The 24678-nt window shown below is 41.4% G+C and overlaps 1 protein-coding gene across 1 annotated transcript in view; it reads right to left on the bottom strand.

The window, feature by feature from the left end:
• The window catches only part of LOC149303040 (adhesion G protein-coupled receptor V1-like), a 165437-nt gene that overhangs the window by 45668 nt on the left and 95091 nt on the right, over window positions 1–24678 (bottom strand). Inside the window, exons 80-83 of the mRNA XM_089481806.1 lie at window positions 18243–18489; window positions 16301–16440; window positions 14828–14988; window positions 14557–14657 (exon numbers count right to left, since the gene is read on the bottom strand). Of these exons, the coding sequence (XP_089337932.1) occupies window positions 14557–14657; window positions 14828–14988; window positions 16301–16440; window positions 18243–18489 (649 nt within the window). The remainder of the gene's footprint in view (window positions 1–14556; window positions 14658–14827; window positions 14989–16300; window positions 16441–18242; window positions 18490–24678) is intronic.

Below are 24678 nucleotides of genomic sequence, written 5' to 3' on the forward strand. Positions count from 1 at the left end.
AGGATAAACCTGTGCTGTTTGTGCAATTGTTTGAAATCTATTAGAGCAGAGTATTTTTGAGTATTGTTTGTAGAAAAGATCAAAGGGTTAAATAATAAAGACAATTTTTACAGCATTGTTTGCTCATATTTACCAAGGTTATGTTATCATGGCAAAGTGACCTCAGTCACCTACCATGGTGTCATAGGAGATGTCTGTATTGGTTGATACAATTATTTCTACTTCCATGGAAGACCCTCAGGTACTTGTATTGTAGAGGTCCTAATCTGGTTGTCAGTGCCCCATATTGACCTTATAACCAAAATACAGTAGAGGAATTTTGTTACATATACATCTTTATACTGTACTTGCTATTTCATTCCTTCTGTTATATAAAATAATGGTAATTCTGTTAAAATTAAGACCCAAAGATAAACTTTTGTATGACACTGGAACTATGGGAGGGGGAATATAATTTACACTATTAATGTCAGAAGGAAAACATGCAAATGATGTCATGGAAACCTGTGCAGTTGCAGATGATACTTGAAGCTCTTTAACTATGTGCTTTCACAGACAGAATTTTTCACCTCAATAAACCTACTTACTCTATAGAAAACTGGGCACATCCTACATGGTATGCTGTCCTTGGAGCCATGCATCTATGATAGGTAGAGCACTGCAGAGAGTGTGCTGCCCTGGGTCAGGCCTAGAGCAGTACCATAGATTAAAAAACATTGCAGGGTAAGGAATTGTGATTATATAAAAGGAATCGCTTTATTCTCAAAAATACCGATATGGTAATGGAACTTTACTCTTGAAAACATTTATACCTTATTATGATGGGCTACTTAAAATGTTTAACAAAGTATTATGGATGCCACCTTCTGAAACCTACACAGCATTATCCTTTCTCTTGAATGTAGATGTTTTAGAAGCATTTTAGCAAAAGAGATGTCCAATCTCTACTATATCATTTGAAGAATATAGCAGGATATACATACAGATACACGCTTATTTTTTACATAATTTTACTGATTGATCATAATAGTAACATTAATACTTAATAAAGGGTTAATGTATCCTTGAGTAGTTGCTGCCAAAATATACAGTTCTTTTCCACGTATACAGATTCACTTCAGATAAATCATAAAGTTGATAGCCCAGTACTGAACTCAGTGACACTATAGTCAGGTCACTTTATTTGAAGATCCTGTCCTTGATACCCACAAGTTCACTGGACTATAGCCACACTTTTTCAAAATAAACATTACATTTTGTTGAAAACAACATTTGTCCTTAGAATTCCAACAAGGTTCTCCCGTTAAAGCTGTTCTGGTAATCATGTTACATGGATATCTATATGTAGAAGAGCATCAGTGTTCTGCTTTTAACAATGAACAGCAATTTTGAGTAACAAGGCACATGTCAATTACATACAACACACGTGAATTAAAAAATTATCCAAAAATCAAGATAAGGTTCTGTTAGTACAATTTCCATTAATCCAATTTTTACATATACATTATTCGGAAAAAAATGGTAATTTGTAGTAAATATCATTTTATGAATTTGTGTTCCCATAAAATTGCTAATTAGCACAATTCAAGAGATTTCATTTCACTTATATCCCCACACAGGGGATTGCCATATTTGGAGTCGGGAAGGAATTTTCCCCCTGGTATGGGGCAATTGGCATCTGCTTCATAAGGGTTTTTTGCCTTCCTCTGGATCAACACAGTAGGGACACAATATGTATATAGGTTGAACTTGATGGACTTTGGTCTTTTTTCAACCTTATGAACTATGTTACAGGCGTGAATCAGAAATACCTTGTACTATACAAGCAAATGTTGAATGAAAATATGCACAATGTTGACATCGAACAAGATCTAAACCGGAATATAGGTGAAACTCTATGTCCAAAGGGGGCCTGAAAAGGCACTTTGAGGAGGAATTCGAGTGAACCATCTTCCGTTCCAAGGTGGAGGATCTGGAGAAGCGTGAGAAATGTAACTTTCTTTTTCAGGAATCTACACTCTGCCCACATGCCTCTGACAGAAATGAGAAACAGCCAAGGTGTGGTACTACAAGGAAAGGAGGAGGTGTAGAAGGTAGTCGCTCACTACTATTGAGATCTCTACTTTCCCAAAGTCACAGTCCCGGCCGCTGCAGTTCCTGTCAGGTATTACTAATACCATTGTTCCCGCAGGCCAAGCACCCTTGAGCAGCACTCTGCTGCCAAATCCCAGGGATAAAGTGCTCGCTCTAAATGGACTACGTGACCATCTTCTGTGCAGACCACCAGTCGTGTGAGGACTTCAGCAGAGCTTCAGGCACAAAGGTCAACTGCAGGAAGTCAAAGACCATGCTGTTCGGCCAGTGGGATCTGACTTCCAATCCGCCATAAAGAAGGATTTCCTAAAGATCCTGGAAGTCTGGTTCGGCAAAGACGGCGCAGCCCTGAAGAGCTGGGAGGAGAGACTTGCTAAAGTAAAGCAGAAATTTGGATTGTAGAGCCTTAGTGACCTTACCATAGAAGGGAATGTGCTGGTGATGTGCAACAAGATTATTCCTGTTTTGCAGAACGTGGCTCAGTCCTGGCCCTTGATGGTCACCATACACAGAGCCATCAACAAAGCCGTTTCCACTTCACCTGGGGCTCCAAAATAGACAGAGTAAAGTGCGTAGTGATGTACAAGGAACCTCGCAAGGGAGGCAAAGGAGTGCCTGACATCCCCACCATGATGAGAACTTTCTTTGTGTGCTAATGTGTGCGCAGGATGTAGTGAAAGGCTCTGCTGGAAACTCCATGTCTTGTTTCTTCCTACTACCCCTGTGGAAGGAGGTCAAGTGGGAAAAGTGGGACAGCTCCATCCCTTACAATTGGACTATGCCGTGGTTCTACGCAGACATGGGCAAATTTGTAAGGGAGCATCAACTGGATGGAGTTAAGCCAGATCTGTGGCCACCTCATGTGATCCACAAGCTCATTGCAGCCAAAGACACAATCAAGAACATCCCAGGGCTCCCTGTGTCAGGGGTGAGGTCCGTACGGCTTACAAAATGATGGTATTCAGGAGTTATTGCACAGTAACCTAGTCAAACAGGGCCTGCTGCAGGGCAACTGCACTCTCCTGGGTGTTCAGCACCTAGGGTTGTGCGGCCACATATCAGGGCCCTGACATAGCAGCGGATGTTATCCAGTACAAAACAAAATGAGATCTGGTGATATCATGCAGGCACTGAGAGATAGCACTACAGATAAATATGCAGGATGCTGCAGGCTGGGATAAGGAGAGCTAAGCAGAGTAATATCAAAGAGTCTAGAGAAACATAAGAAGCAAGGGGGACCGAGCAAGAAACATAGTGAGGGTGAACTGCATGAGAAACTGAATAAAGCAAAGCTGAACATAAGTAAGAACACACAGCACACTAATTCTAAACATAACCAGACAAGACATACATGGTAAAGGACACAATAAAGGACAAGGAGCATGGCTAGGAACAAGGGATGGAGTGAGGGGCAGAGATAGCAAGGATAGGATTCTTAACTGGGACACAGGAAGAGGAGAGAGGAACCGTGATCCTCAGATTATTCAGGGAAAAGAGGTCAAAAGGTGATATAAAATACAGACATAAAAACAGGACTAGCCTAGGACTATAAGATAACAATTGGAGATTTAGTCACATCATATGACCATAGTATTCTTAGCCCATCACTATGCCAAAGTACTAATATTCGGTGGGTCCTAGCGCTAAGCCCTGCCTACTGAATTTCTAATAAGCTGAAACTAAACATTTAATATAAACACAGAACAGAGATAAAGACATACCTTTAGACTACAGACTGAGACAAACATAACAAACGGGTGGGGCACAACTCATAAAGGAAGCAGAAGCTGAAGCTAAGAGCAGGACTGGAATCAAAGAATCAAGGGGAACTATAGCTAGACAGGGAATACTAAAGACAAGCAGCTTCCCAGCCTTGACAGGGCCTGACACCCTGCTGCCACAGCCATGACTGTCTGGGCAAATGTGGCATCGAGCAGGCTGACCAACAGGCCTCTAAGGACCTTTATGCATGCCAGGGGGCTGTGCAGATATAGATACTACCCACAATACATTGTGGAGGAGGAAAATGCCCTTCACTTGTTCTGGCAGTGCCCATTTGCGCAGGCTTTGTTCAGAGTCCTGGAGTTTGAACTCAAGACTCTATCGAGAGAAAGTACCTGTCCCTCCACTCTGTACTTACTGACTTTTTCCAGGAACACACAGAGGGCACCATTGACGAAGCCTGGCGCCTCATCTGCTGTGTAAAGGACGCTCAATGGTTTGCCAGAAACTGCCTGGTGTTGAGGAGGGAGCAGGTTACAGTCCGTGACTGCCGCAGGCTTACCTACAGAGATACTACTCTCTTATGGACAGTCTAGAAGCTGAGGACTAGCCCCATCTCCCTCAAACCCCTCCACTATTCCCCTTACCCACCACTCCACCACCCCATTTCCCTAGACTGTTTCCACTAATGTACTAACCATATGTGCCATGTCTGGAATTGTAATTGTACACTGCTTTTACTGTATTTTTGAGCTTTCCGTTAACTGAAGTTGTACTGTACATGTATTGCCCTGCGCTGGGTCGCAGTACTGCTTATCGTGTTTCTGATTTTACGAATTCCCGTAACACAGAATATGTCAAAAACAGGCATCAACCTGTTTTATCGGGTTTTTTTGGTTTGTATTAATACAAAAAAAGTCTTGTAGGGTAGCACTTTAGATGTACAGGTCAGTTGCATGTGAAAATTACATGTATTCTGACTCTACCATGATCTCAAGGGGCATCATTAAAGCTCTGTACACCTGGCCTATAGCATATAAATAAAACACCAAAGCACTCCTGAACATCATGAACCACTTTTCAAAGTATCTAAAATAAACAAACAAGGAACTATACAGGGCAATTTCAGGTTTCTTCAGTCAGAGGGTTAGTGATTAACGGGTGCAGACATTTTTTTCCCATGATGATTTTTTTCTGTTAATAATGTTAAAACCTTTGTGTACTTTAGCCCCACTTAGCTTATCTGATTTTGATATGTAAATAGACAAAGGATTCCAGCATTTCCAGACCCAAACAATGACCACACTCCCTGTGCATGCTGGGTGCCAAGTTCACCTTTTGTATCTTTCCAAGAGTTTATTGTGAGGTTTACTCTATGTCCATTCTCATAGGGTTTCCAGAGAAGCAAACAGTTCTAGATACCAAAGGTTGATTTATGAGATTAAAGATTAAGATACTGCTGCAAATGGATTGTAAGCATTATCCAAAAATAACAAAACACATATTTTCAATTTGAAATAATGTTGAAATAATGTGAATTGATAATGCATTGTTCAATCAATGAGTTTGGTTACATATGGCAAACAGCTTTCCCATAATTATTTAGTCCAGCGATTTGCTTAATCTCTAATCATTTTCCCACCCCAGCTATTTGCCATGCAGTAGATCATCCATCAAGAAGCCAATCAGCAGTGAGAACTACCAGATTATGGAGGTGGCATTCTACAGCAACTATAGAACTGCAACTTCTCCCAAAGAAGAATATGTTCTATGTGTTTCTTTACTTTTAAAAATGCATAGTATTGTAAAATTGTATTAAAAATGTGCCTTTAAAGGTGTGACCCACTCTTCTCATAGCCTCCTAGTTACTGTTGCTTAAATGTGCATACAGTTTAAACAACTATCACATTTCCTAGAACATTGTTTATTAACTTTATGTTCTCAAAAGAATACAGCTTTCATAAGAATGCTGATACTAGCAACCCAGTGCAAAATCCCTTCTAGGCAATGCATGGGCATGTCTTGGTTGGTGCGGAATTCTAGGAAGTCAGGTTAGCAGTATATGTAAAATGCTTAAACAACAATATTTATCAGTATCTCCTCTGGCTGCCTCTACAGAAACCAGGACACTTTAGCAGGAAGCATACTTCATATACATCCTGCATATGCACTTCCATTCATTTTTATGCTCAGCTACAATTGACTAGAATGGAAGTGTTATTGAGCAAGTGTGTCTTGCTTGCTGTAGAAAAAGTAACAATTTACATATGTTTAGAATTTTTGCTAGAAATGCTTGTAATGCGACACAAAAGCAGGTAGTGACAGACTGTTTTCACAGAAAAAGAAAAAGCTTCTTAAAAGATTGTGTTGTTTTAAAGTGAGTAAGCCTTCAAAGGAAATAACAGAGTAATAAAAAACTGTAAAAGTTTTATTTACTTAATATACTAGAGAGTAAAAAGTATACTTTAAGTTGAACAACTCCCTTAAATTAGCAGGATAATGTCTGTATGCACACGAGGACAAGCGGATGTTTTCCTTAATATGAAGCCTTTGATCCTTGATAACAGATATTGAAAAAAGGTGCACTGCCAGGGAACTCTAATGTTTATATTTGCAAAGATAAACCAGGGCCTGGCTAAATCTGTAGTGTTCTGATAAATTTGATGGTTTCTATTTAGGATGTACAGTACTGTGGAAAGGTTTTAGGCAGGTGTGAAAAAAATATGTAAAGTAGAAATGTTTTAAAAAAAAATAGACATGGCAATAGTTTTTATCATTTAACAAAATGCAAACTGGGTCAACAGAAGAATAATCCAGATCAAATCAATATTTGGGGTGACCCCCTTTTGCCTTCAAAACAGAATCAATTCTTCTGCAAACAGTATTTTAAGGAACTCGGCAGGTAGGTATTTCAAACATCTCGGAGAACCAACCACAGTTCTTCTGTAGATTTAGGCAGCCTTGGTGGTTTCTTTTTCTCTTCATGTAATCCCAGACAGACTTGATGATGTTGAAATCAGGGCTCTGTGGGAGCTATTGGTACTTTGGTCATATGTTTGGGGTCATTGTCATGTTGCAGAATAAAGTTAAGGCCAATCAGATGCCTCCCTGATGGTATTGCATGATGAATAAGTATCTACCTGTCCTTCTCAGCACTGAGGAGAACAATTAATTCTGACCAAATCCCTAACTTCATGTGGAGAAATGCAGCCTCAAACTTGGAAGGAACCACTATGCTGCCTGCAAATACTCATTATTTTACTGCTCTCCAGCCTTTTGGCTTACAAACTGCCTTCTGCTACAGCCAAATACTTAAAATTGTGACTCAGTTCAGAGCACGTGTTGCTATTTTTCTGCACTCCAGTTCTTAGTTGAGTCGCTTGGCCTCGTTTCTCCATGAGATGTTTGGCATTTTGGCCGCATGTCTTCCATGAAGGCCACTTCTGACCAGAATTTTCTGGACTGTAGATGAGTGTATCAGGGTCCCACTCTTTTCTGCCAATGCTGAACTGATGGCACTGCTGGACATCTTCTGCTTGCAAAGGGAAGTCTTTCATCTGCTTCACTAAGTTGTCTTGGATGGCTACTCTATCCACGGTTCTTGCCATTGCCCATTTCTTTGTGCTTCTTCAAAAGAGCTTGGGCAGAATATCTGGAAACTCCTGCCAGCCTTAGAAATTTCTGCCTGGGAGAGACCTTGTCTTTAGCAACCTAACGTTTTTTAGTGAGTTTGGCTGTTCCTTACCAAGTTTTATTTTTCTTTTGTTTTAGTCAATGATTGTGTTTCAACATACATATTAAATTGATGATCATTAGTACTTGTTTGATATAATTGTTTAATCATACGCCTTACTATATGAATACAAAACCCATTACTTTGTGCAAGTGAACCTAGGAGAATTGATGCTGTTTTGAAGGCAAAGGGTGATCACAACAAATATTGATTTGATTTAGATTTTTTTCTGTACACTTACCTTGCATTAAATTTCACACTTGCCGAAAATGATTCCGCATTGCTGTACATTCATAGTAAAACTATTGCATGGTTTATACAGGGAACAACTCTGTTTTAAAACTAGTTATGCCAGCTGTTCCTATTGAGTCAGCATTTCTTATGGATCAAATGTAGCAGTCAGGGATGTGTCTTTTTTTATTAATTACAATGAGTCTAGTAACTATAATAAGTCACAAATCTTAAACTTGAACCTCCAACCTACATTTTATGTAATTGGTATAAGTACTAGGCCCAGACTGGCCATCTGGCACACTGGGCAAATGCCTGATGGGTTGCTGACTGACAGCACCACATATGTGCATCAAGTGACTCGATATGCGTGGCCACACGCTATATGAGCATAAAACCTTAGCTAGAGGCCATTAGACCTAAGTCATTTAGAAGTCATTAGACCTAAGTGACTCTCTGTAAATAATATGAGGGTCTTCTATGATCTAGAGCAGGGTATAAATCCAGGCCAGTGATTTGACAGCCAGACATGAAAGAAGTAAACATAACAAAGTATAACTAAACGTACCACACTAAATTTAGTACTAGCTAAGAACGTTCAAGAGCATATATTTATATATATATATATATATATATATATATGTCTGATATAACTGATATTGTATATCCTGTTGACTACAAACCCCATCATGTACAAATAATCTCCGAGGCGAGGCAGGTAGTCAGCACTAGTTGGAATTCTTTGTTTCTCATACTCCTTCAAGACTTGAATTTGTCAACTGTTCACTAACAATTAGACATATATTAAGTACGTTGACAGTCCTAATTTTAAGAAAGGTTAAATTCTGACAAGATGCAATCTAATTATATTTCATGACAGTTAGAAGATGACAATAATACCATAATGCCATTCATCAAACTGATATTTCATTCTAGGGATGAGTCACAGAAAAGGTCTGTTTGGGGGGTGTTATTTAAAATGTCATTAAGATTTAACTGCCATGAATTTGATGAACTACAAACCTTCTCTAAGATTATTGAAACTGAAAACCAGTACATAAATAAAATTAAATAACTGAGTTTAAATAAATATTTAAAGGGATAGAAAGACAGCATTGCTCAATAAGGATGTAATAAAAAGTGAAAATTAGAAATTGAAAATGTTAAAAAAAAATACGAAAAACACCTGAATTTACCTTTCCAATTAAATTAGCTACTCTCAATGTACAGAGAGATCCTCAGCAAATAGGAAATTTGATGAGTGCTCTTCTTGTTACCACCCTCAGTGTTTTGCTACTGCATTCCAAGTTCAGCTTCCGAATACTCTGAATACTCCACTTGGAAGGGCAGTAAACAAGTGACAGAACTACTGTCGGTAAAAAGCATGAAAGCCTAAAGGGAGCGTGGGAAGGATGGTTCCTGTCTGCGTCATGGGGCAGAGCATGATATACTGTAATTTGTTCAGCTCACAATTAATATCAAGTACTTGTGTATATGAAATCCACAAGAAGTAGTGATAACAATTAACAGGGAACTTCATCGAATGCATAATTTATCTCCAAAGTCGCAATTTATAAAACCCACTGATTTAAACAATTTTATTAAAGTTAAAAGGACCTGCAAACACAATGAATATGGTTCTGTGGTATGCACTCATTTTTATTAGTATCCTTGCTTCAAAGAAACCTTTGTGCAAAGATAGGAGACAACTAAGAGGGGTTGGTCTTTGATTAATTTCGTAATGAATGCTTTTCTGCCAAGTACAAGATGGCAATGTGTATCATTTCAGTGCTGCTCTATACAAAAGGAACTCCTAGTACCAGGGTCAGTGTTTACCTGATTTGTTTCTAAGAGCAGTGAACTTCTGCCTTTTTGTTAGCCATAAAACAACAGTTCCACCTAGAGTTTGTCTCTAGAGGTACATGGAAATGATTTGCAAATTTTAATCAGGGTTGGATTTGCTCACAGGTGCTATACAGACTCACCAGCCCAAATTGTTTTGTTATTATTCACCACATTTCAAACATTTTTAATATGTGACATGCTTGAAATTCTTACAAATTAATGTGCAATATTAATAACCTTACCATGAGTATAATGTAGACCATAAAAGCCTTATGGCCACCAAAGAAACCTAGAATTCACATACTTCTAAAAAAAGGGATTTTAGATGCCACATCACAAGAACACTTCAACATAAAATGATATACCCTAATAGGCTATATAACGTATACAAGAACAAATGTTGGGACTAACACAAAACTATGCATGTCTCAGCTTTTTGCATGCTCAATAATATTTTTCTATGTATTTATCTTGACTAAAAAGGTGCATCAATATAAGGATTATATAATGTTTCGCAAACTTCAGCATTGTACTACAAGACAGAAAGAGGTTTCATTTAATGGCACAAAGCAACATACCTAGTGTATTTTTTAAAGTTTACAATGATGTAATAACCTCAGCAAATTGACTGTATAATACTGGGTTTTTCATAAATCATAATCTAAAACTCTAAATATATATTTTGACAGCTTCCTCGGCCAATGTATAATGTCTGCTCTGAAAACAGGTACGAGCTACAAAAGTAAATAATGATTGTATTTTCCAAATGTTGGAAAAATGCCATTGAGCAAATGCCATGTAATGACTCTTTATTGTAAGAGTGCTTCATGGTTACACAATCTGACTCTTGTCCAATATATCTGCCCTCACTTGTATGAAATGCAGTTACTATGGAAACTGTTACCTAAAGTCACTTGAGTCCTTCCACATGAAAACCATATATTTATGGACCTTGTTTTATGCAGGGGGACAGAGTCAGGAAAGGCCTTCACCAAACCGGTGCTCACTGGCGTAACTACAGCAGCCTCTAAGGTTTAGAAAGGGTCATTCCGACCTGGGCTGCAGCAGCATCAGCACCAGGATTTTTAAGGTCCGTACGAACAACTCTATTGGTCCTCTGCCATCAACCACGATGGCAGATGAGCCCCTGCTGGCAACCAATAGAGTTGTTCGTACAAACTTTTAAAATCCTGGTGCCGTGACTTGGCCGGGGGAGACCACTGGCCTCCCCGCTCCAAGAGTTAAAGGTCTTTAACTCCTGACGGTGAACCTATGGATTTCCGCTCCCATTATCTACGCAGCATCGTAGGGGTTACCGGGAGCAGAAATCCGTAGGTTCGCCATCAGGAGTTAAAGGGCCATAAAAACGACTTTTTTAGTCGCCCGCAGGGGCCTCCTCTAGCATCAACCAATTGGTTTAATCTAACCAATGACTGATTAGTGTCTGGGTGTTTTTATGTTTCTAGGTTACATATCCAGGCATACTCCTGTCTAAAGCAACAGCACCTTATCTCCAGATGTTGATCATCTGGGTATCCTGTGGCTGCTGGAACTTTAGATCTAAAGTGAGGTGCCAAAGTAGAACAAATAGTAACCAAAAACAAGCCAGGAGGTTTGGAGCAGACAGAGCATTAGCAAATATGGTTGCCAAGGTCTGGAACACAAATCTAAGGACAACAAATGCACCAGGCTACAACAAATGTGCTCATTGAATAGCCATTGAGATTCTGGATGACTAAATCAACCAAACTATCATCACAATAGAAGTAAAATTAGTATTATGTCATAATGTTGGAGTATATAAAACGCAATAGATTATGTGCATGACTAAGTAGGAGGAGGCATATGCCAGTGCAAAATACACCTTTTGCAGAGATGAAGAATGATGCATCTGTAGGTAATTATGGACATGACAATGGTCCTCCTATACAGGTGTAAAATATTACACAATGGTTTGTTCTGAGAAAAATTTACAAATGAAACATTTTCAATTTATATGGAAATGGCCTTTTGTCAAAATCTTGTGCATATATGAAAAAATGACCACTGTGCTTTATCAACCCTTATATACAAAAGCATTAGTATAAAAGTTAGCCCATAAATAACATGCATTTGGTTGGATATACGAAGCCTTGCCTACACTAGTACTTCACCCAACAAGATATGTATTAACCTGTTACTATAAAGTGACATTTTCACAATTTACTAATCATATTAAAAGATAAACAAAGTAAAGAAAAGGAGCTGTATATTGATACAGTATTCCAGGTAATAGCTATTGACCTTTTATTAGTACGGCTATTAGTATATATTTGCTAATTGTTCACAGTGCGAGGGAAGACCCTAGTGACATAATGGTCAAGTATTTTGGGCATCTGAAAAGATCTTGTGTTTAACGTTCTTGCACTTCATAATCTTCTAACAGCTTTTTTTTTTTATAAAGTAATATAACAGGTTTCCGTCCTGTGCAAACAATTATCTTCTAATGCCCTGCAACACTACAACAGTAACGTAGATAAATAGAATTCTGTCCATCTAGCTGGTGTGTTTGACGTAATGGATAAAGTGAATATGTAGCCCCTGAGGAGACTGACTTTAACTTGGGAGAATGGGTGTGTATCTGATAAAGCCGGTTTCAGGGCTGGATTGCTTCCACTCCTTCTAGTTTCTCACAAGTCTGTTTACATTTCACTTCCCTTTTCAGCTCAGATGCCAGGTTTTGTTTTCTCAGGGTTGTCTGTGTTTCATGCAAACTGCGTCGTGCTTTGTTATGCTATAAATATATACACATCGCAAATACAGAGATGGCAGGTTTTCAAAAACAAAGTGTGTGTCTTCTGGGACCCAGTGATGTCAAACTACCCAACTGTCTGACCCCAAACACATATTTTTAATTAGTGTTAACGCCATAGGTTCCAGAAGCACAAATAAGTTAAATGGAAACATTGCAAAACATATTTTCCATGACCTAATAGATTTACTCATATGTTTAGGGTCATTGTCCTGCTGCATTACACAACTTCTACTGAGCTTCGGCTGCCGGACAGCCGCCCTTACATTATCCTGTATGATACCTTGATCAACTTGGGAAATCATTGTCCCCTGGATGACGACATTATATCCAGGCCACAAAGAAGCAAATCAGCAACATGGTTGGTATGCGATGGCTATTTTACGCCATATGTAAACATTCTTCCTAAACAATTCAACCTCAGTTCCATTAGTCCACAAAACACACCGCCTGATTCATTGATTAGACTCCAGGTTTGCTAACTTCTCACTCCAATTAGCTTTTGTTGAAGAGATTAGCCTAGGGGTTCACATACTTTTTCCAACCCACGCTGAGAACATTTGAATGATGTATTCAATATGGGAAGAACAATGCAATGATGTGGGCATCATTAGTTCAAACCTGTTGTGTTTGTTCATTGTTGTAACTTAGATGAACATCATATCATATTTTATAAGACTTATTTATATATAAATTCTAGTAATTCCAAAGGGTTCACATTGCCACTGTATATATTATTTATACACACACAACATTATAGGAAATTATTTGTGTTGTAAAACAAAACTGATGTTATTACTGTCTTACAACCTACACCATGCAAATATACCGGTATCACTGAATGTGCTTGATAGTGATCAGTTAGTATTTAATTTAGCAACAATTTGCTTTGACCTCAGAGCTCACATAACACCCTGGGAATTCCAGAGATAGACGTGTCCTGCAATGCAGAGGAGTAATGTGAAAGAGAAAAGACAGTTTGATGACAGTTACTGTGGGAAGCTTTAACTTGGCTGATAAGTGAAGGACACAGGCGGCAGTGGGTATTCACACACATTAGCATTCTTACCATTTAACTTTTACAGGTATGCCTGGGAAGCTACAAACAATGGATGCCCAGGTAGTGGTGGAAAACATGCTATATCGGTTCTTAAAATATCAAACAGAGGCAGACAACTAGCAGACATGGTAGGAGCTAATACATTTCGGCAATTTAAACATGCTAGGCATAGGCATAAAGCTATCCTGAAACTTAGATGAGACCAAGGACTTATTAAGGTATGAGGTCATCAGGAAAAAATGGACCGACTAGATGGGCCAAATGGTTCTTATCTGCATATCAAATTCTATGTTTCTATGTAACTAGCTGCTATCCAGCTATTACAGGTTACAGCTTTATGTAGCATGGCATGTAGTCAATCAAAAAAGATGATGTCAGCCTACAGTTTATGTCAGCCTCAGTCAGTCTGTGAATGATAGATGTTGTAGTATAACAAAAAAGGGAATGCCACATAGTGGTCAATGCTTCTACATTGTAAGAAATCAGGGGTTGAGGGGTTAACAAATTCCAGGCAATGCATGTTATAGCGGCCCTAATGCATACATGTAATATGTAGATCAGTACATTGGGAATCTAGTTACTTTAGATACCTTAAGACCCATCTAAACGTTAAATGGTGTAATGGTAGCTGAAAATGCATGGTCTGTGGATTCTAGACTGTGACCAGTATATGAAAAAGCTACAATGGAATTAACATAAAACAACTCCTACTAAGTAGTTCAGAGGAGGGGTAGGAGCTGGGGCCGAACATAAGACATAGGTCTTGGTAAATATGTACACCCTTTTGTGGAATTAGTGATTTATTTTATTTGCATCCTGAGTTTAAAATGCTTGCTTATGAATATTTTTCAAAGTCCAGGAAAAAGGCTAGATTTGGCATGAGTGATTGAATCAAGTCCTTGATGGCTACACATACATGCACAGAAAGACCAAAAAAACATATGATAGTGTCCCAAGTCCCCAGGGGGCATTTGTTCCTCTTACAAGTGCATTTAGGTTGGTGGTTGTGATTGGTGAGTGTCATTTTTAGCTTGGACATGCTTTTTCAATAATAAAAACTTTAGGAATTATTTTTCTTACCTGAGTCCCTAAACAGGCAACCATCATGTGAGTAAGAAGTTTAGCTGCAAACATGGAAGACCGAACACAGAACAGTTGTGAAAGAATAGCCAATGTGAAACCTGGCGGAACAAAAAGTGGAATTTCAGTGATTTTTTTCATTATATAAGATGCAGCAATAACATGTAAACTTTTTTTTGTTTGTTTTCTATTCTAGACATCAATTCTATTAAAGTCAACAAAACTGAAGAGTGACACCATTTTTTTTGTGTTTTCTTATACTGATACATACCTGAAATGCAAATAAATCCAGCACAGAAAAAGGCTTCATTATAGGAAGAAAGGCTGTCAGTTTGGGCATAGACAGCATAGGAAGACATATGAGAGCAGGAGCATTCCACATATTCAGGCGTATCAGACAAAACTTTGCAGTACTGACCATCAGCCAACCACCTAGAGGACAAAAATGTACATTTAACAAAATATCTGCTGGTCGGTAGTATAAACAATTCTTCTCTAAAGTCAATTAGCCACCACAATGAGATTATTTTTTTACAATAAAGGGATTTCCTCTATTGTTGCTTATTGGGGATGGCGAAAGAGTGCCCTGTGCATTGTAGGGGGCCTCCTATGTACATTCCAAAGTTAGACATTGGTTTTAAGAGTTAAACAGGTGTTAAGAAGTTACACAACACATGTGCATTCAGCATTTTCCCTTGAAAAATTGTTTTAAATTTTTTTCTAAATTGTTAAAAATACTTTAAAGCATTAGGTAAATGTACTCGATGAACCTGTGTAATTTCTCACATAGTTGAAATGATGAATGATAAGTCTGCATGAGGAATAGAGTGACAAGAGAGAGAGAGTGATCATTCTGTTGACATTCTTGTGAGGGTCATGGAGTGCGAACAGCTACAGGATACAAGCTATTTTTACACACAGCCGCAGAACTGAAATAAAACCGGTTTAGCAAAACCGTATGCACGAGTTAAACATCTAGCTGGTATGGCATTAAATTATTTGCAGGTTTGGTTTCTGAAAGAAAATATTGGCTATTTTGGCCAGGCTTGTATGACACCTCCAGGTTATATGCAAGGGCAATATGAAAGCTCAAAGTAATATAGTATCTATCACATAAACACAGCTGTATCATCTCTACTGCGACCTGTGAATGTTTGGACTGTCACAAGCTGTATATGCCATATCTTCTCATTATATCTTATAATTAACATAACTCTGCTGCATAGTAAACATTTTTACAATGTAATTGTAAAGTATGGTAGAAACCAATATGGGAAGCACACAATGTCAGATTTCATAATGTTTCTCCAAATGTCTTCAAAAATCTTCATAAAGCTGTTTAACCCCTTCAGGTACACATTACAGTATACAGTATATTGCAATATATGTTCAATGCTTGTGATGTCTCAGCGAACTACAATGTTTGTCCAGCAAGATTTGCAAACTAACGTGTAGTGAGTAAAATAGTATTGAAAATAGGAAACATTTTTTCCTTGTTTAAAAAAAAAAATCTGGTACCCTTACCCTTTTTCTAGCCGCTCATGTTTTTTGATGGCTGTACCTTAGTGTATGCTTTGGCTAAACGCGTGATAGACAGACATACCACTTAGCTGTAACCACCAGGGAATGGAAGAAATCCAACTCCCATGATACAGAAAACAGAAGCATAAAATGGTAAGACTTGCTATACTGTACCATCAAGATCTATCAAAACAGAACACATAAAATAACTTTTACTTGTTACCTCTCTGAAGCCTGATTCCAAAGAAGGCAAAGTGATACATGTGGGATAATACGATCTCCTCCTGTATGAATCCTATACACTACCTCATTGTCACTGGATAGCTCATGGGAGTTCTGGTCTTTGACACTCACAGACAAAATCTAAATCAATACAATACGTTAGAATATTAGTGAATGAAACACATTTTATATTAGGTTCAGTAGCAAACTACATGCACACTATGCATTTATGTTGTTGTGTTCTCCCAAAGCAGACAATAGCCCTAAAGCTGTACTATTTTTAGTTGTGTGTTTGACTATGTAGATATGTTCACAAGAACATACACACATACATTTCTGTATATTTGAGCTCCAAAAACACACTCAAAAAAGCTGGTGCTAGAAGGCTGCTGGATGCTTTGTTTGATAGACAATTCTCACTATATATATATATATATATATATATAGAGAGAGAGAGAGAGAGAGAGAGATAGTGCTTAAAGTAGAACATTTAGTAAGACATTTTCATTTAATGTTATTGTGCCACTTTTCCCAGCAGAATTTGCTCTTCACGCATAGTCCCCATTGTTCTATATAACATGATTTGTCCTGTTTTACCATTTTCCCAATGTGCTGTATACTCTAAGGGGTTTTGTATATAAAAAAGAAAAAAAATAAGAGATAGTGTTGCAGTGTGAATGGGAAAGTAATGGTCCAATCAGCAGGACAGTTTGGTTTGTTGTTATGGGATAATACCACTTCTCAGACATTCTACAAGAATCTGTTTTTCATTCTTGTTAAACTATCTCTAGGAACTTGTTTACCTTCTCAATATATCTGTCCAGTCTATTTGATAGAAAGTTTACCTACTAAATGTATAAAGTGGTAAAATAATGCCCATAGATATACAGCATTTGTACCATTATAAGACAAGGGATTTTAAAACGTAAGCTGAAGAAATGACATTGTCTAATAATCAAAGTTGTCTTCTGTTCAGACCTCAGCTCCAAGGACAGGGGCTTGTCACTCACCCTCTCATTCATTCTTAATGCTCTCATTCACTCTCTCACACTCCTATTCACTCTTTCACGCTCTTTCAAGGCTCCTTTTGTGACCCTGTCTCCTTTTCGGCAGTTCCGCTTCTTTGCTTGCCTCTTGTCTTTCTGTGCAAATCGGTCTGCAATATTCTGGCCTCTTAAAGTACTTATGGAAAAAGGCAGAGCTATGTCGCGCATCACAAGGACATCCTTTCCCCTGCTCCTCCAATTGGAGGAGATGGTGTGCGCGGAGGCTCCACCCTTTTGCGGAAGTTCTTGGAGCTAATCCAGGGAGAAGTGAGTGAAGAAAGAAGAACAAAAAGAGGCAAGCAAGTAAGAGGAGCTGCTGAAAAGGAGGCAATGGACACACAGCTCTGCTTTTTCTCTTCAAATAAACTGTGATCAGAAAATGTTATTTTCTTCTTTAATTAAGATCTAAAGTTTTGGGGGGTTGTTTTATAATCAGGGTTGTCTTATAATAGAGCAAATATGGTTTATAAGTTTAGAGACATCCAATGCCAGTAATCAAAAGATAAACCTGCTGACATCTATGTTATTCAAAGTAATAGAAGCTACACAAGGTTTGTAGTTTTCCTGTATATCTTTCTAATTGTAAAATAAAGTATTTCTTATAAACGTTATATATTACAAACAAGCAAACCTGAAGAAGCTCACAGAATAATGTGTGCAAGTAATTCTGTGTGCATTTAAATAGTTGAGTACACATCTATAAATAATTCTTCCAGCCAATCAAATCTTAGGAAAGGCCATGCTAATTGTGTCCTGATTCCTGGAAGAATGAATTCAATCTAACTAAAGGGTAAAAATAAACACACGATTCATAGCAAGACCATCTACTTTAGAGCTAATGAGAACTTAAGGTTCTACAGAGAAACTGAAGATGTCTTCATTCAGAGTCTAAATTACCTTGTTATTTAAAGTAGACTGTTTACCACTGGTAAGAAACCACTGCTGGCTGCTATACTCAGTGAAGTGGACAAACTTACAGCCTCCTTCTGCTGTACTGTTAAGAGGAAAAACAGTCAACATGCTTTCTGGAACCTGGATGAAATCTCCATTCTTTCCTTCAAATTTATGTCCATTGATTTGTTGTGGATACCAGTTATAGGCACTTACAGAAATGTGAGGGCAAGTGTCAAAGATGGTCTTCCCTCTGAGAACAGAGAAAAAAAGTTTTATGTATAACAGTACAACAATATTCTGTTTCATAGGTTCTTAACAGCTGCTTAGGACCCCCTCTGAGGATATGGAGTGAGGCATCTTGTCTTAAATTTATATCATTATAATGTATCTTTATCATTAAAAAACTTGATCATATAATTATATTTTTCATTATTTTTTTACTTATGATGAGGCCTTCCTATTCATTATTTATCAATTATCCTGTTTTGTAACAAACCCTTTCTTACAGAAAGAAAGTAACAGCTCAGGAATTCTAACTGATGAAATCAGAAGGCAATGCTACAGAGACTTGTCAGACTAATTTATACACCATCAGCCTATGGGTGGATTTCTCCCTTCTCAATTATTGATCTTTTTTTTTTTTACATAACATGCTTCATTTTCTTTCTTTTCATCATTCCACTCTTTTTTTCTCTTTCTACCACTATTTAAAAAATGTTCAATAAATCAAAACCTTGTATTCCACTGGATGGGACTCAGAACTTCACACTCTGACTTGATGACATATACTGACAATATTACTTTAATGTGAAATATCAAATATCAACAAACTGTCACGTACAAGTAGTTTGGAGACACCGTGGTCAGGTAGGACTCCAGGACAGAACAGGGTCAAACAAGCCGAGGTCAGGTTTCCGGAGAGCAGGATAGTCGCAGGGCCGGCCCTACCATGGAGCAGACTGGGGCAATTGCCCCAGGCGGCACTTTTGAAGAGGCGGCACTTTGCCGCCCCAAGCGCCGTTTTTTCGCATCCGATGCGGCTACCGGTTTTAAAACAGCTGTAAAACCGCCTCCGTTTAATTATTTGAAAGCGGTCGGCTTGCCTGCATGCCGATCAGTTCGGATCTTCCTCCCGCCCCCTTGAAGATGCGCCGTGACGCTCAAGGGGGCGGGCTCACGCAGAACAGTTGCTCGTTACCGTGTGACAAGGAGAAGATCTCGAGGGAGAAGAGCAGGTCAGTGGAAGAAAGCCAGCAGAAAAAGTAAGTATTTAAAAAAAAAAAAATAATTGAGGTGAGACATGGAGTCATGGAGAGACATATTCATGCCCCTAGAGGATGGCTGGGGACATAAGTACACAACAGGGTGATTAGGACAATCTATACACAAAGGGGAGGGGGGGTAATACACATGGGTATGGGGGGGCATTACGATTAACCAGAACAAAAAGGGGGGTCAAAACACAAGGGTGGGGGGCTGGCTGGGGGCATCAAATAAATCAATAGACAGGGGTGTGTTGGGGCAAATTGCACAAAGGGGCCTCGCTGGGGGCACAGACACACAAAGGTGGCACACACACAACAAGCAGCAATGTGGAAAGCATTTTTTATGCTCTTAGTAGCTTATCCCATCCTGATGTGGCTGAGCCTGTCCTGATGTGTGTGTTTGGGGGTCGGTGTGGCAGAGCCTGTCCTGGTGTGTGTGTCTGGGTGTCAGTATGGCAGAGTCTGCCCTGGTGTGTTTGTCTGGGTGTCAGTGTGGCAGAGCCTGTCCTAGTGTGTGTGTTTGGGTGTCAGTGTGGCAGAGCCTGTCCTGGTGTGTTTGTCTGGGTGTCAGTGTGGCAGAGCCTGTCCTGGTGTGTGTGTGTTTGGCTGTTGGTGAGGCAGAGCCTGTCCTGGTGTGTGTGTGTTTGGGTGTCGGTGAGGCAGAGCCTGTCCTGGTGTGTGTGTTTGGGTGTCGGTGGCAGAGCCTGTCCTTGTTTGTTTGTCTGGGTGTCAGTGTGGCAGAGCATGTCCTGGTGTGTGTGTGTTTGGGTGTCGGTGGCAGAGCCTTTCCTGGTGTGTGTGTTTGGGTGTCAGTGTGGCAGAGCATGTCCTGGTTTGTGTGTTTGGGTGTCGGTGTGGCAGGGCCTGTCCTGGTGTGTGTTTGGGTGTCGATGGCAGAGCCTGTCCTGGTGTGTGTGTTTGGGTGTCAGTGTGGCAGAGCATGTCCTGGTTTGTGTGTTTGGGTGTCGGTGTGGGAGAGCCTGTCCTGGTGTGTATTTGGTTATCTGTTTCCTCGCACTTTACTTACTGTAGGGATAAATAGAACTTTGTAATTTTTATTTATCCAGAGATAAAATGCCTTCCTGAATTTCTAGTCACTTCACAGGCCAAAACTCCAGAAATCAGTGTGAGGAAAAGTGAGAAAAACGTGTTGTTTACGCTTTTTCAATCTGAATATATTATGAAAAAGGAAACTTAAATTGGTTCTTCGGAGTTTGTGAAACACAATTGCTGATTTCATTATAGAGGGGGCTGTACACCACACATACAGGGGGGGGGAACTATAGAGGGGACTTTACACCACACATACAGGGGTGGGGGTCAGCATTTCACACTTCGCCCCAGGCAGCACAATGTCTTGGGCCGGCCCTGGATAGTCGTATAACGTAGCCGAGGTCAGGATTAAGGAAAACAGGATAAACGTAAACGTAGCCGAGGTCAGGTTTCAGGAAATCAACGAAGTCAGACAAGCCGGGATCAAACACGAGGAAGCAGAATCAAAACGCTATCTGGGTACTAGCATAGGGCATAGACAACCAACAGAAGGCAAAGTCTGGCAGAACTGAGGAGGTTTAAATAGAAACCGCATGGGAAGTTCGAAACTCCCGCCAAACCTTCATGACGTCACTTCCAGTGTCTGGGAATCGCCGCCATCATGAGTGTGGCGTAATCTCCCCTCATATATGCCTGCAGTTTGGGAGTTCGCAAGCGCCGAAGCCGGACGCCGTGTTCCAGGAGGTCTACCTCTCCTGCGTGGCAACTCCGAGGATGACGGCGGAAGCGGCAGTGTTTTGGAGGGGGGTCTCCCTCTCCTGCGTGGCGGCTGCTGCGGAGGTGGCCCTGTGTTGGAGGGGGATCTCCCTCTCCTGCGTGGCGGCTGCTGCGGAGGTGGCCGTGCATTGGAGCGGGGTCTCCCTCTCCTGCGTGGCGGCTGTTGCGGCAATGTGGGAGCCGAGGACAGGTGAGTAACAGTACCCCCTCTCAAAAGGGTGCCCTCAGGGCGACCACCAGGGCGAGAAGGACGTCTAGCGTGAAGCGCACGTATCAGTAGTGGCACGGAGAGGCGTGCCGCAGGTATCCAGGATCGTTCTTCGGGACCGACACCCCTCCATTGTACCAGGTACTGTAAGCTGCCTTGTTGCCGTCGGGAATCAAGAATGACCTGGGGAGTACGTCCCTCCGAAGCCCTCCTGGCAGTTTCGGTAGTGGAACTCTCGCCTCGGGTAAACCGGTTGCAGACCAGGGGCTTCAACAATGAGGCGTGAAATACCCAGGGGATGCGGAGCGTTCTGGGTAGAAAAAGTTCAAAAGCCACTGGATTGATTTGCCGTAGAACCGGAAAAGGCCGTGGGGCTAGTTTCAGGGAAGGGACCCGGAGTCTCAGGAACCATGTAGACAGCCAAACTCTATCGCCCGGCCGGTACGAGGGGTTGGGAGAACGTCTCTTATTGGCCTGACGTTGCTGGAGCAGGACAGCAGGTTCTAGTGCGGAATGAACCGAAGCCCAGGTGGCACGAATGGAGGCAAGTCTCTCCTCCAGATCAGGAACAGGCGAAACTGGTAAGGTCTCTGGGAGAGACTGCGGATGGAGTCCCTAGAGACAATAAAATGGAGAGATCCTGGTAGACTCCTGGAGCGTGTTATTCCTCGCGAATTCCGCGAATGGCTGCAAGTCGACCCAATCATCTTGATGGTTATTAATGAAGAGACGCAGGTACTGCTCCAGATGTTGGTTCGCTCTCTCCACCGGGCCGTTCGTCTGAGGGTGATATGCCGAAGAGAAGGCCAACGAGATGCCCAAGAATTTAGTAAATTTGCGCCAGAATCTTGCTACGAATTGGGTGCCTCTGTCCTACACAATTTCAGACGGTACTCCGTGGAGCTGCACAATCTCCCGGATGAAAATGTCTGCGAAGGTGGAGGCGCTGGGTAGTTTCCGTAGCGGAATAAAGTGAGCCATTTTAGAGAAACGATCGACCACCACCAGAATCACGGTATGTCCCCTGGACGGAGGCAACTCAACAATAAAGTCCATGGCCACATGAGTCCAGGGAACCGAAGGACAAGGGAGAGTTTGAAGGAGGCCAGCCGGGCGAGTACGAGAGGACTTGTTAGCTGCGCACCTCGTACAGGACTGGACAAACGCAGTTACGTCCCTGCCCCAATAAGGCCACCAAAAAGTCCGTGACAGTAACTCCTTGGTACGCGCCACTCCGGAATGTCCCGAGGTTCTGGCACCATGCAGTGTGCGCAGGATAGGTCCCCACAAAGTGGGAGGAACATACAATCTCCCTGGCGGCAAGGAGTCCGGAGCTTGACCTTGAGAGCGAGTGATGCGATCCAACAGTGGAGCATAACCCAGTAGCCGAATGGCCGCAACGACTTTGGTAGAAGGGACAATGGGTTCGGGCTCTCTACTCTCCTCATCCGGTCGTGTATGCATCCGCTTTAGTGTTCTTTGAACCGGGGCGGTAAGTCAGCACGAAGGGAAAGTGGGAGAGGAAGAGAGCCCACCTGGCCTGACAAGGGTTGAGGCACTTGGCCGATTCCATATATTGAAGATTCTTATGATCGGTCAGGATCAAGGTAGGTACCGAGGCCCCCTCCAGCAGGTGACGCCACTCCTCCAAGGCCAGGATAACCGCCAACAGTTCCTTATTCCCGATATCATAATTTTTCTCGGATGCTGAGAAGTGCCTGGAGAAGTAGCCGCAAGGATGTAGTGGTCCGCTGTACGAAGCCCGTTGGGAGAGTATAGCTCCAACCCCGGATTCAGAGGCATCCACCTCCAGGACAAACAGCAGAAGAGGGTTGGGATGCCGTAACACTGGGGCCGTCGTGAACTTCTCTTTGAGAAGAGTGAACGCAGACACGGCTTCAGAGGACCACTCCGAGACATTGGCCCCTTTTTTAGTTAAGTCTGTTAGGGGAGCAACAATCCTCGAGTAATTACGAATGAAGCGTCTGTTGCAGAGCCTTGAGACCCGTAGGCTGTGGCCAATCCTTGATTGCCAGAACCTTCGATGGGTCCATATCAAAACCCTCAGTAGTAATTACGTACCCCAGGAAGGTCACCTTGCGGGTCTCAAAGACGCACTTATCCAACGTGGCAAACAGTCCATGCTGTTGAAGGCGACTCAGTACTTGACGAACCTGGTCGTGATGGGTAAATAAGTCCGCCGAGTAAATCAGGAAGTCGAACTTCTGGAGAAAGTCCCGGAGACAGTCATTAATAAACTCCTGGAACACCGCCGGGGCATTAAACAGAGCGAACGGCATAACCAGATACTCGTAATGTCCAGAACAAGTGTTGAATGCTGTCCTCCATTCATGGCCGGCACGGATACGGACCAAGTTATAGGCCCCACGTAGATCTAGCTTCGTGAAGATCTGAGCCCCACGTAACCTATCAAAAAGTACCGAGATGAGAGGAATAGGATAGGAATTTCGTCTTGTAATCCTATTCAGGCCTCTATAGTCAATGCATGGCCTTAGTTCTCCGTTCTTCTTCTTGACGAAAAAAAATCCAGCTCCAGCCGGGGACGTAGACCGACGGATGAAACCCTGCCTAAGATTCTCCTCGATGTAGCTCTCCATGGCCTTAGTCTCAGGAACAGACAAGGGGTAGACTCGGCCTCGGGGTGGCATGGTACCCGAAAGGAGATCAACAGGGCAATCGTAAGGTCTGTGTGGAGGCAACCTCTCCGCCTCCTTCTTGTCACACACATCCGCAAAATCCCGGTAATGACTTGGAAGAGCTGTAGTGACCATCTCCGACATAGTAGACACCATGGCCAGTCGAATGGGTTTGTCACAGTGCTCCCCACATGCTTGACCCCAGGACGTGAGCTCTCCAGTCGTCCAATTGATGGTGGGATTGTGCTTCCATAACCATGGAAACCCCAAAATGACAGGAGTAGAGGGAGAGCAGATTACTAAGAACTGAAGTCTCTCGTTATGCATCATCCCTACGGAGAGTGTCATTGGTATAGTAGTCTGGGTAACCTGAGCCGGATGAAGTGGTCTGCCATCAATGGCCTCAATTCTTACGGGCATGTCTTTAGGTGTAGTGGACTGCTGCTCGCAAAAATAGGCATCGATAAAGTTCTCTGCGGCTCCTGAATCCACGAAAGCCTCTGTGCAAACGGATCCCTCAGACCACGATACCCGAATCG

This window comes from Sceloporus occidentalis, unplaced genomic scaffold (assembly GCF_023333645.1).
Source record: "Sceloporus occidentalis isolate IW3139 unplaced genomic scaffold, rSceOcc1.0.p SCAF_16, whole genome shotgun sequence".
In the NCBI taxonomy this organism is placed as follows: domain Eukaryota; kingdom Metazoa; phylum Chordata; class Lepidosauria; order Squamata; family Phrynosomatidae; genus Sceloporus; species Sceloporus occidentalis.